This window comes from Erpetoichthys calabaricus, chromosome 2 (assembly GCF_900747795.2).
Source record: "Erpetoichthys calabaricus chromosome 2, fErpCal1.3, whole genome shotgun sequence".
NCBI classification, from domain to species: domain Eukaryota; kingdom Metazoa; phylum Chordata; class Cladistia; order Polypteriformes; family Polypteridae; genus Erpetoichthys; species Erpetoichthys calabaricus.
Window position 1 is genome coordinate 305725341 of NC_041395.2, and position 14308 is coordinate 305739648.

The following is a 14308-nucleotide window of genomic DNA, read 5'->3' on the forward strand; positions in this document are numbered from 1 at the left end:
TTAAAGGTAAGGTGGGGTAAAGGTCCAGTGATGGGAGAAAGAAAGAAAGAAAGAAAGAAAGAAAGAAAGAAAGAAAGAAAGAAAGAAAGAAAGAAAGAAAGCCGAGTGATGGGGATTATCCATGAGGTTGGTATGAGTGCAATTCACCTTATCTGATATCCTGATTCATTTCAAGTGTTATCAAATTGTTACTTTTGTATGTGTTTACTTTGTACTTTTTCCTTTTTTGTGTATCTATAGTTTTCAATGAACACAATGATTTCACCTCCTTGGAGTTATTTAGAGTGTGCAAAGTCACCATGAGAGCACCCCATCTTATTCATCATTTCTCACGTCTTTGTGTGGTTGATGTGCTTGATCAAACTTCTCCAAACAGCTCAGTCCTACGCCTCCTCACCAATCAGACCCTTTTTCTTCAGATCTTTTGTTTTTTTAATAACATTTTATTTAATTTATTAAAAGCTAGTAACATTCCATAAAAGCAAGTCAAATTTGACAAAACTAAGTTCAAATCACCCCCCACCCATGAGAAAGAGAGCCAGGCCAACAGCCACAGTAAAACTTTAAAAGTAGAAAAAAAGGGAGAGAAAATCCTTTTCCCCAATTTAAGTGCTTATTCTAAAATGTTATTGATTAGCTCCTAACAGGTTTCAAAAACGTTTTGCACAGATCCTCTAGGTGAGAATTAGATTTTTTCCAGTTTCATCTTTTTTTATTTTGTCCAACAACCTGTGCTTTGGCCTCCATCACTTTCTCTCCCCCTGCACTTCCATTCACATCACTCTTTAAATCACCTATTCATTGTCTCTCTTCATCAGATGTCCATATTACTTCAACCTATTTTCCTGTACCTTTATAGATAACGCTCCACCTTTTATTGTACCTTTGATTGTCTCATTGCTTGTGGATTTATAAAATATAAATATGTCCAGTTCTAATTTGGAAAAGTAGTTTGTTAGCTAAAGTATCAAGGTGGTCAATAATTTCTGATACTCTCTCACAAATCCAAGACAGTAATTTTGAATCCAACTCCTGTATGTTTAGAATTTATGTGTTTTACTCATATCAGTTTTACTTCTTTTTTTGCATACACTTGTTTCCTGTTTGTGTCCTAAACATTTTCAGTTTGCCCCTAGATGTAAAGCTGTGCCCTGCTGTAGAATAGAGTGCTGCCCAAAAGTAGTTCTTGTCTTGCATTGGATATCTATGGGATAGACTTGGGCATCCACTCCCATTAGTTTGAGGAAGTGAGGTCAGAAATGAATAGGTGGAGAAGAAGTAGCCGTAAGCTGCTGGCAGTGTCCTAGTAAACGCACTAAGACTTCAAGAGTCAGCCTCAGGAGGACTCTTATCTTATCTGTGTATATTTTCTTGTGTTAAACCTGTTATATCATAGCATACATGTGAAGACTACGACTACGAAGCGGGGTACCACCATCGAGAGAGACGTGAAGAGAGCAAACCAAATGAACATCTTCTTTAACAGGTTTGACCACCCTAACCCACTCTCACCTCGGAGTACTGCACTCTCTACACATCCTTCTGCTGATACCAACATAGGAGAGACATCCCCACCCACAATTACAGCAGCGCAAGTGAGCAGAGAGCTGAGGAAACTTCGTGCCAGCAAAGCAGCAGGTCCAGATGGAGTATCGCCACGACTGCTGAAGGTCTGTGCATCAGAGCTGGGGGGTCCTCTACAGCGCATCTTCAACCTGAGCCTGGAACAGGGGAAAGTCCCGAGGCTTTGGAAAACATCTTGCATCACCCCAGTCCCAAAGGCATCACGTCCCAGTGAGCTGAATGACTTCCGGCCTGTCGCTCTAACATCACACGTGATGAAGACCATGGAGCGGCTGCTGCTTCACCACCTGAGGCCACAGGTCCAACACGCCCTCGACCCTCTGCAGTTCGCATACCAGGAGAAGGTGGGAGCAGAAGATGCCATCATCTATATGCTACATCGATCCCTCTCCCACTTGGACAGAGGCAGTGGCGCTGTAAGAATTATGTTTCTAGACTTCTCTAGCGCCTTCAACACCATCCAACCTCTGCTCCTTAGGGACAAGCTGACAGAGATGGGAGTAGATTCATACCTGGTGGCATGGATCGTGGACTATCTTACAAACAGACCTCAGTATGTGCGTCTCGGGAATTGCAGATCTGACATTGTGGTCAGCAACACAGGAGTGCCGCAGGGGATTGTACTTTCTCCGGTCCTGTTCAGCCTATATACATCGGACTTCCAATATAACTCGGAGTCCTGCCACGTGCAAAAGTTTGCTGACGACACTGCTATCGTGGGCTGCATCAGGAGTGGGCAGGAGGAGGAGTATAGAAACCTCATCAAGAACTTTGTTAAATGGTGCGACTTAAACCACCTACAACTGAACACCAGCAAAACCAAGGAACTGGTGGTGGATTTTAGGAGACCCAGGCCCCTCATGGACCCCGTGATCATCAGAGGTGACTGTGTGCAGAGGGTGCAGACCTATAAATACCTGGGAGTGCAGCTGGACGATAAATTGGACTGGACTGCCAATACTGATTCTCTGTGCAAGAAAGGACAGAGCCGCCTGTACTTCCTTAGAAGACTGGCATCCTTCAACATCTGCAGTAAGATGCTGCAGATGTTCTATCAGATGGTTGTGGCGAGTGCCCTCTTCTACGCAGTGGTGTGCTGGGGAGGCAGCATTAAGAAGAAGGATGCCTCACGCCTGGACAAACTGGTGAGGAAGGCAGGCTCTATTGTTGGCATAGAGCTGGACGGTTTGACATCCGTAGCAGAGCAACGGGCACTCAGCAGGCTCCTATCAATTATGGAGAATCCACTACATCAATTAAACAGTGTCATCTCCAGACAGAGGAGCAGTTTCAGTGACAGACTGCTGTCACTGTCCTGCTCCACTGACAGACTGAGAAGATCATTCCTCCCCCAAACTATGCGACTCTTCAATTCCACCAGAGTGGGTAAACGTTGAACATTATTCAAGTTATTGTCTGTTTTTTACCTGCATTTTTTATTACTCTTTAATTTAATATTTTTTGCTGCTGGAGTATGTGAATTTCCCCCTGGGATTAATAAAGTATCTATCTATCTATCTATCTATCTATCTATCTATCTATCTATCTATCTATCTATCTATCTATCTATCTATCTATCTATCTATCTATCTATCTATCTATCTATAAAATGTAAACTTTAATGTTTTATGGGTCTTCAATTCAGCCAAAAAATAATGTTTATATGATGGGTTATATTTTATGCATGTATTGCATGTTATTTATTAGACAGAGAAATTTTCAGGTGACTCGTCTATCATAGGCTGTTAATAATAGAGACGCGGCAGAGGCCAGGAAAGTCATGGAGGACTTCATCTTGTGGTGCAGGAACAAGAACCTGCAACTCAACATCTGCAACACGAAAGAGGTGGTGGTGGACTTCTGCCGTGTCAAGGAGCCTCTGAGATCAGTCACCATTCAGGGGGAGGACGTGGAAGTGGTGCAGAGCTACAAGTACTGTACCTGGGGGTTCACATGAACAACAAACTGGACTGGTCTGACAACACAGTGGTGTTGGACAAGAAGGGCCAGAGTAGACTGGACTTCCTAAGGCGACTCAGGTGTTTTAATGTGTGCAGCAAACTGCTGGAAATGTTCTATTAGTCCATAGTAGCCAGTGTGGTGCTCTATGCTGCAGTCTCCCGAGAAAGAAACCGGAGTTCAAAAGAAACACAGTGCCTGCTCTATCACTGGGCGAACCAGGGACACACTGCAAACTGTTTTAGAGAAGCACCACTGGGGATCTTAACTCCCCACTGCCGTCAGGCAATTTAGTGCTTCCATCCAGTGTACTCGTTAAGTTAATTTTGAAATATCTGTACAATATACATTTATTTATTGATTGATTAATTGATTGTCTGTATTGTTTTGTCCTGTGAGTCTAGATCCTTCTTTTTTATGTTTATGCTGCTCTATGCACCAAAATTTGCTCATGGGATAAATAAAGTTTATGTAATCGAATTTAAAATTGGTAATAATAATAATAATATAAAAACATTTAGTGTTTTTGAAAAATAAGTGAACTAAATTCCTACTATTCTGAAACCAAACACTATTCACTTAATATTTTACATCCAGTTTATTTTCCCTTTTAATATTTATGTCCAAGGATGGTGCTGATGTAAAATTTACAGCACCATAGAGATGCCTTCTCATTTTTTAGAATCAGGCCAGCAGCCCCAGCTATTTCATGAGGGCACAAGCTGGTTTTAAAATCAGGCATTCAAGTGGAGCGCCAAGTGATGCCGTTTTTTTTTTCTACCCACATTTTATCCAATTTTGCTAGAACTAATCTTTAGCAGAGCTTTCCGGATAAAATATGTCTCCTTAAGAAAGCTATTCCATTTTGTGTGTTGAGTGCTCGAAACCTGCAGCAAGTGCATTAGAAATGGACAAGAATTTAAAGGATTTACTGACAAATGATCTAATGTATGGTTTTCTTCCACAGTGCATCCCAGCTAAATGCTTTAACTGTCTCTCAAGCACGTTACCATGAATATGCAGTGATCCATCATCTAATCCAGTTTTGTGCTTAACAGGACCGTGAGAAACCCGTAGTCAGCAGCATGAAGTAGCAGGAAGCAATCATATGTGGGACACCAGAGTATCGCAGGCTACGCTTACACTAACTCACTTTAAAATCTCCAGCTAACCTAACGCATGGTTGGAGGGTATGACAAGAACCTGGGATTCCTTGACAAAACTGAGACATAAGAAGAACATGTCTCTGGGGCAGAAACTGAAAGAAAGTAATGGAATAATAAGAGAAAAGAGCATACCAAAGTGCACCAAAACGGGCTTTGGCTAGGAACACTTACAGAAATCAAATATTTAATAATTGATTACACACTGGAGAAGCATTTGGTCACAGTGATTATTGCTGTCACCTTACAGATCAAGTGTCTTAGATCCAAGTCCTGCACCTGGTCATAGTCCATTTGGATTTTGTATGTTCTCTCTGTGTCCCTGGTTTTCTGATTTTCCACTGACATTCCCAAAGAAGTGTACTTTAACGTAACTGGTAATTTATAATTGGCCATAGTTGAGTATCAGTGTGGCTTTGGCTGTGAGTGCACCTCTGTGTGGGAGTGTGCCTTGCAATGGCAGGGCCTTGTTTCTGCCTTGTGTCTGATGCTGCCAGGAGAGGCTCCAGGCTTGCCACCCTGACAGAAGATCTGAGAATGTTATGTAATGATTACGCAGTGCATTTACTTCTTAACATACAGGCACCTCCCTGATGGTATTGCATGATGGACAGGAATCAGCTTGTAATTATCAGGAGTGAGGGGGCCATCAATTATGATCAAACATGCAGTTCCAGATCTTCAGGGGAACTCCACCATGCTTCACTGTAGCCTGTAGACATTCATCCATGTTTTATTTCCAGACAAACCTCCTTCTGTTTGTCAAAAATGGTATCAGTCCAGAGCACCTTTTACCATTTTCCTGCACCCCTGCCAATGTGTTTTCACGTATAGGTGAGACTTCATTTCTATCTTGAAAGAATGTTTTTTTGGTCACAGCTCTTCCATGAAGACCACTTCTGTAGACTCTATATGGGTGTTGCGGGGTCCCAGTGGTGTCTGTTAGTTTTGTGCTGGCCATCTTCTGACTTCAAAGAGAAGTAAGCTTGATATATTTCTTGTTTGCTACATTAAGTTTCTGTGGCCAGCAACCATCCCCATTTGTTAGTGCTTCTGTAGAAGACCTTCAACAGCACAACCTGAAACACTCGTGTGCCATGAAATTTCAGCTTGGGAGAGACCTTGGTGATGCAGGATGACAACTTTGTGCCTTGTCACTATGCTGCCTTTTGCCATGATGTAAGCTTTGCAGGTTAAACAACCACATCTTCCGCAGCCTCACTTTTTGTAGTATGGGCATCCCTTGCTCAGGTTATTACTCTACACAGCTATTTCTGTTTCAGTTAATCGCGTTTGTTTTAACCTGCACCTTATATCACTGATCATTAGCACCTGTCTGTAAAAATGAGGTTATTCAAACAGTGCACTATATGCCTACAAAGGCTTCACGTTTTTAAACTGGAAAATGCTCCATCGGTATGTCAGATTCTATCTTTGGGGACATTTATTGTATTCCTTCACTTTTACAAGGAACATGTTTGAAACTCAAAGAAACATTTTTCTGTGGACATACCAATAGTAATTAAAATAACCATCTAAGACAAATGTTTTTGTGATCTATGTAAAGTGCTTTAGAGTTTTGCGCAGTACTATATATGCATATACATATGTTCATTACATGTTCGAGGCAGATAGTGAGGCATATCCTGACAGCAAAAGACACAAGGTAGGAATCAGGAATTTGGAATGGATGCCAGTCCATCACAAGACACCAGTTCGATTTAGAAATGTCAGATGGCTACTCATGCATGTAACCGAGACCCTGAGAAAATCCATTTTAACACCGGGAGAGCGGGCAAACACCACACAGAGTTATCCAGACAGGTATAGAACACGCTAATATAGGAGTGGGCAAAAGTGGGTTATGATTATTACAGCAGCTTTATTAACTCAATAGTTTTATTAACTCAAAAGAATGTCACAATGCACAGTGAACATAGGTTCAATCTCGTAAGTGCTCAAATTGCCGGCCTTCATTATTTACACATTCTTGTAGTCTACTTACTAAGTAAGGATACAAAATAATAACAATAAGAAGAAGTCAAATAAGAAAACAAATAATACAAATAAATAATACAATAATTAATAAATCCATCCATCCATCCATCCATTATCCAACCCGCTATATCCTAACTACACGGTCACAGGGCTCTGCTGGAGCCAATCCCAGCCAACACTGGGCGCAAGGCAGGAAACAAACCCCGGGCAGGGCGCCAGCCCACCACAGGGAAAATTAATAAATAAATAAATGATAATATAAGAAATAAACTCTGTGTTTTGCATACTCACAACTGTAAACCTACCTTTGCCCACCCCTGTATATTACGAGGGACGTTCAAAAAGTTTCCACACTTTTATATTTTCGTTGGAAACGGTGAAGGCGGGAGGAGTAGTGATTGGTCGTGTCTGAGAGTGTCATGTGACTGGTTCTATCTAGCAAGCCAGCTGCCCTTGCAGTTTAGTATAAGAGTTGGCACCCTGTGGTGAAGATGGCTGCAAAATTTATACATTGCACCAAAGAAGAACATCATTCTGTCACACTCTTTTTGTGGGTAGAAGGTGTACCAGGAGCACAAATTCATCTCTGCATGTGTACTCAGTATGGGGATAGAGTTCTGTCTCGCAGAGTCGTCTATGAGTGCATTGAAATGTTTGAAAATAACTATACTAGTGTGATGGATGCAGAGAGCTGCAGATGTCCAGCTACATGTGATGATGATGTGAAAGCAGCGGTGCATCAGTGGCTACACACTCAACCAAAAACATTTTTTGCTGATGGAATTAAAAAGTTGGTATGATGCTGGGAAAATTGCATTGTAAAGGAAGGCGACTATGTAGAAAAGAGATGTAATTTGTTTTTGAAATTCTTAATAAACAGAGTTAAAAAAAAGTGCAGAAACTTTTAACTTCCCTTGTATATCTGATAATCAAGGTAAACAAATGAAAAGTAATGCATTGCTAAAAGAATTAAAAAGTATTTTACATACATGTTATGTGTAAGTGCAGAACAGATGTTTCAGCCCCCAAACTGTTTTCTGCGACAGCAGACACCCGATATATTCCAGCAGATTTATAAATATGTTTAATCCCTTCCTCCATCAAACTCAGGTTAGAATATGACACCGCAATGCCATCTCCAAAGTCTAGTTGGATGTTTGTCCTCAGAGAATCACCCTGGTGGAAGAAAAAAAGAGAAGAAGGAAAAAAAATGTCAAGTATAGTTATTAATGGCAGTTTTCAGTATCTGTTAGGTTTAAGATGCTTCACTCACTCACACATTCATCATCTTCCTTTAATATAGAGCATTTCACATCATGCCATCAAAAGGCACTTGATACTTGCTTTTACCTCCATTGGAAGCAACCGGCACAAGGCAGTGATCAATTAATTATGCGGCTCTAGTCCGTTGCAGTACCTACTCACACACACACCCACACACTCTCAACTGGACCAGTTTAGAAAACCCCAATCCTGGCAGCTTTAGATGAATGGCAACAGCAAACACTGGATAGGAAAGCAGACTAATACAGGCTCACTCATACACCTTAACTCAATGTAACATGCATGTCTTTAGGATAATGGAGTAAACCAGGAGCCACATAGAAAATGATTGACTGAGGTTTGAACTTGGACCACTGTAGCTACAAGGCAGCAGTAAAAATCAGAGTTCTCACAGAACTTTACCCTGATTTGAGGCTGGTGTGGCACCACATTGGTACAGTGTTGAAAAGTGTTGTGTGATGGTCCGGGTTCGCTGCAACTGAAATAACAACCTGGGGCCATTGATAGTCAAAACTGAGAAAAGCAGGGAAATGAGGACACCTAACAGCAACAGAGGAACAATAAACAGTGTTCCATAAAAAGTGTAGTGCTTTTTAATAAATAAATAAATAATACATGATTAAAAACCAGGACGCATCACATTGGAGTAATATCAGCAAGAAATGGAGTTCATAAAATCCAACAATAAGACTCCGCAGACATCCAGTCAGCCCATTACGTCCTCCTCTTTCCATCTCCCCCAACTCACCCTTTGGGTCTTGCAGCAGGACGGAGACAGCAACAACTGCGGTCCCACTTTGGCGTCTGCCGGGGCACCCATAGACCGATTCCCTCATTCTTGCTGCCTCTCTCGGTGTCTGCAGGACATCTCAAAGTACTCGGTTGGTCCCTGCTACCACCTGGTGCTCAGCGTGAGTGGCCTACCATTGTAGTGACACTCATTTTGCTCTCTCAACATTTTGGCCGTCTACACCGCGCTGGCTAACACTCTCAATTCTGCCTTTGCTTGCCCGTCTGATCTCCCCCACTGTTTTGCTCAGCCTGCATTTTAACTTGATAGGGATGCAAGTCCACTGATTACAGACCCCAGAGCGCTAATGCAGCAATCAGAATGACCATGCGCATCTGCAAGAGGATACGTGGTTAGCCGATCACCCATCAACTTCGAGAGCCACTCCACCATGCTACCGTGCACAACTATACCACTCCAGTATGGCGGTCATTAACTTTTCAAACATGCACTGCTACAATACAATACAATACAATTTATTTTTGTATAGCCCAAAATCACACAAGAAGTGCAGCAATGAGCTTTAACAGGCCCTGCCTCTTGACAGCCCCCCAGCCTTGACTCTCTAAGAAGACAAGAAAAAACTCCTAAAAAAAAAAAACCTTGTAGGGAAAAAATGGAAGAAACCTTGGGAAAGGCAGTTCAAAGAGAGACCCCTTTCCAGGTAGGTTGGGCGTGCAGTGGGTGTCAAAAGAAGGGGGTCAATACAATACAATACAATACCGTACACAGAACAGAACAAATCCTCAATACAGTATAAAAATAAAAATTTTAGAAGTACAGAACAGAATTTAACAGTAGATGCTATACACCCCTCTCACTACAGGTTGACACAAGGATCTGGGATCCTGGGTTTCAATTCCCACATCCAGACATTGTCTATATGGTTTCCCTCATGGTCCTTCAGTTTTCCTTACATATCCCAAAAGATGTCTGTTAGGTTAACTGATAATTCCAAATCGACCCTTTATGAATGTTCTTGTGGGTGTATGCAAAACGGCCGTGTAACGGGAGGACTGCCAGTCCAGTATTGTTTCCCACCTCATGCCCACTGCCGCAGCTCATTTGCTGAAAAACAGAACCTGTTTAGATTTGCTTGTGTTTCTCTTTGTAGCTCAGCCTTTGTTTATTCATACATGCATACTACCTGTATACTGTTTGACTCAGTATATTGTCAAAATATTCTTGATCATTCAGTAATGAGTGAAGTCTCAAGTGTGTTTGATATTTTTTACAGTAAGTGTGCGTGTCAGTATCCAAAAACAACAACTTAATTCCTTTACTTTATCAATTTCCTGAGCTTCAGTCAAGGGCTTAGAAACAGCAGGCAATTAACAAACAAGTCCAGTTTTGCACTCATTTCCATTTATCAAAAATGAAGTTTAAAAAATAATAATAACATGATAAAACAGTGCCTGAATCCAGTCATTGGTTGTTAAGGAGTTTCTCTTTTAAAAGAAAATCTGCAAGGATAGATTTATCATGTATAACAGCTGAAGTATTGCGTGCAGAGAAATATTAAAAAAATCAAACCATCAAAAGAGTTCAGGGTGGCTCAGCCTGCTGAAAACAATTTCAAAAGTATTTATTCACAAAATCAGGTGTTGTAGATCATCAGGAAGTCAAAATGCAATAAAACAACTCCATCCCATATAAAGAGATGTAGAGGGTGAGCAGTTACCAGTCCCTATGCCAAATGATTCTTATGATTTTTATATTTTAAATATACAGTGTATTGGGTTTGTTTTCATCTTGCCACTGAACTTGAAGTACAGGCATGGTCTTAATGGAGAAATAATTAAGAAAAGCATGCAAATAGCCAAAGAGTAAGCTAATATATAGCCACTGTAATAAAAGTATTGGTGTGTCCGTCTGGTTGCTATGTCTCTATCATTCCAAAAGGTGGCGCATCACAAACAATTTTAGAAATAAAATGAATTGCATTTGTCATTCCAACAGATGGCACAACTCAAACATAAACCCTGCTTTTATGAATCCCATTCCAAATGGCATAAAACAGAGACATATGCATTGCGTTGGGCATTGCAAATGTTAACACTGAGGCCTACATTGATATTTCAACGTTCTTAGACTAGGTAGCACAGCTAGTATAATATAGTGGGAATTGTATCTTAAATTTACATGTATGGCAGGCAGTATGGACAAGTGGACAATACAGAGGCTGGCTGTTAATTCCAAACCTTTGTTTGACCTTCACTGCATTGTGTATGTACTGTAGTAGCATTTTAGCTGTCAAGATTCAAGATTCAAGAGTTATACAGGTACAACATGCAGTGAAATGAAAAGCTGGTTCACTCCATGATTGTGCAAAACAAAAGCAAATGCACAATAGAATAAATAAGAAAATAAGAAAAGGGAAAAAATTAAGTAAATTAAATAAAATTAACTAAGATTAGCTAAATTAATTTAAGTTAACTTAAACTAGATTAAAATTAAGTTAAACCTGAAGAACATAAACAGTAAAAACAGTAAAAAGTACAAAGTGGCTGTGCGGTAAGTAAAAAGTGAGTTTTAGGTTTGAATATTTGTTGGCATGTCAGAGATCAGGATTGTGATGACCTGAGGGTAAAAGCTCCCATTGTGCCTTTCAGTTTTTGCCATTAGGCTGCATAGCTACTTGCCTGAGTTGAGCAGGCTGAACAGGTCTGTTACTGGGGTGGGTAGAGTCCATAATTATTTGCAATTGTCCTGGCCCTATAGCGCCTAGTGTTGATGTCCTGCAGAAAGGGCAGTGCCAACCTTATGATGCGCTCTGCTGGACACACCACTCTCTGCAGGGCTTTGCGATCTTGGACTGAGCCATGTGCTTCTAAAAAGCATTGAAAGTCATCACATTAAATCAAGTTTGCCTATATAGTTTACAGAATGGTACAGCTGCCATGTCATGTTCTACTATGGTCACCATCTGTTTGAAATATCAGATGCTTTGGTTTTATTTTTCTCTCTTCTCTTTAGTTTTATTTGAACATACCAAAGGCATACAGATTAATGAAACTGGATTGGTGTAAGTAAGTGTGAGTGAGTGTGTCCTGCATTGGGCTTCTGCACACGCCTTTCATGGAGCGAGCACAATCATGAAATGCATTTTGGATCCATTTTCTTCACCATTTTTTCACTCATAATTAGATTTGCTTATTTTCATTTCAGGGTTGGGGAGGCAGCCAGCCTGCATCGAGTACCACACTGACTCACACCAGTCAAATTAAGAGTTGTCAGATAACTTAATCTGTGTCTATGGGATGTAGTAGGAAACCAGAATACTTGGAGTAAAAATAATGCAGACATGAGGAGGAAAGGTTAACCCAGGCACCTTTAACTGTGAGAGTTCACTACTCAGCACAGTGATGCCCCATTATTTATTCTGATTCATTGTCAGATTTTACTGAACTGCTCTGTATATAAAATGACATAACATGTACAAATCTGTGCTTAGCAGTGCCCTACCCATTATGCCACCATGTGGGCTATTTTCAGAAGTCACGTTCTTAAATTTAAGTTTTTAAGTACCAACAGGATTTGTTCATATTTATTTATTCTCTTTGTTGGTATTTAAGTACAGTAATCTCCCGCTATATCGCAGTTCAGCTATCGCGCCCCCACTACATCATGGATTTATTAATATTATTATTATTACTAGGGAGCTCTGCCCCCTGCTCGCTTCGCTCACCCACTCCCGGGTTTAGTTTACCGGATAAACAATTTAAAACATTTAAAAAGATTATTATTTTCATGGGAATTGTTACAAATGCATTATTTTCATTTTTACTTTCAAACTTTTGTAAAAAACAATATTTGTCCTTTATTTCCTGTGCCGGGTGTGGTTAAATCTCTTTCTCGTGGGACTTATAATGCTGCTCGCATTGTGAAGGGGGGGTCTGAACGCACGCTAAGGAGAAGCGATCGGTTCAGCTGCTGTCTTGCTGCTGCTGGCCAGCTGCGTGTTGTGCTTGTCGCGCTTTGTGTAAGTCACTTAAAAGCCTGTACAGCAGCTGTCCTCTTGCCACTTTGCGTCTCTGCCGCTCGCATTCTGTAGGAGGAGGAGTAAGGGGGGGGGGGGGGGGCGGGGTGTGTGAGGGCTGAACGCATGCTAAGAAAGATGTGCTTTGATCACCTGCTGGCAAGCTGCATGTTCTGCTTGTCGTTGTTTTAAGAGCTGGAAGCACCTGGAGTTTGTTTGCCAAAAACATTCCTACAACTGCTAGGTTAGATGTCAGTGAACTTGTTTTAAATTGTTTGCAAGTAGGGCGTGACGTGCAATGGTCACCATCTCAAGGGTTTTGCTTCCTAAGGTTGTAATGTCTAGTCTTGTGTGTCGTAAAAGTGTCTCTCCGAGATGATCTGGGGGGTATTTTTCGTACGTGGATTACTTGTTTAGCTGGATGTAATTGTTGATGATTTGGCCTGATCCTGGATCTGTCGGTTTTTCGAAACTCTTGCTGGATGTGTTGTCATAGCAACACATCCAAATCCTCAAACCTGCTCGGAGCAGACTTGTTCTATGTAAACAAGGATTAGCTCACACACTTAATCAGTGTCCGTGCATGGAATTCATACAGTCATGGCTTCGGCGTTCATGAATGAGCGACCAATTGATATCGGTGTGCAAATTATAAGAAGAGAATTTCATATAGAGAGGGTTTTGCGCGATCGTCAATATCCTTTATTGCTCCCGGAGGAAATTCTTTTCGAAAGATACTGCTTTAGCCAAGGGGGAATATTGTACCTCAAAGATTTATTAGCACCTTACATTAGAAGTCAAACTCGGTGAAGTCGGGCTCTCACAACCACACAGACAGTATGCATTGCTTTGAGGTTTTTTGCAAGCGGCACTTTTTTTATATACTGTAGGCGATGCGGAAAATCTATCTAAAAGTGCAGTTTGCCAGGCAATTCATAAAGTCTGTTTGGCTCTGAAATATTTCCTTCGGGTTTTCAGAGTGTTTCCTGGACACCAGCGTGTGCAGACAATAAAAGAGGCGTTTCATGCCATTGCAGGTAGGCAACACAGGCAAAAACACCCACAGTTCCATGAAGAATCTCACAATCAGCCTAACACTCTCATTACTCAGGATTTCCAAATGTGATTGGGGCACTGGATTGTACGCAGATTCGAATAATCAGACACAGTATTTTCATCAAATATTTGACCTTTGTCAATATCTCGTTGGTCAGACATAGGTTCTAGGGATATGACATTCCCTGCAACTGACCCAGCAAAAAAGAGGGCTATATGGAACATACCTATGGCACACATCAAGGACAAATATATGCAATGACCATCCTTTACCTGAAATGAAGTGACCATTGCATCCTGCCACTGGTTCTGAGGAGGAGCCCTGTAATGCCCTCAGAAACAGGGCGATGGGCATTTTGCTGGAGAGTCAACTCTTCTGCAGGGGTTAGGTCTGGACCGCGTGGACCTCCACCTGTTTTTTGCTTGTCAGCCTTCTTATTAGCTTTAAAATTAATGTTTTTTATATTATATATGATTCTTTATGTCAACAATTCT

The 14308-nt window shown here is 41.1% G+C and overlaps 1 protein-coding gene across 1 annotated transcript in view; it reads right to left on the reverse strand.

Moving 5' to 3' along the window:
* The window catches only part of sorcs3a (sortilin related VPS10 domain containing receptor 3a), a 1273344-nt gene that overhangs the window by 117439 nt on the left and 1141597 nt on the right, over positions 1-14308 (reverse strand). Inside the window, exon 19 of the mRNA XM_051922209.1 lies at positions 7694-7880. Coding sequence (XP_051778169.1) covers positions 7694-7880 — 187 coding nt within the window. The remainder of the gene's footprint in view (positions 1-7693; positions 7881-14308) is intronic.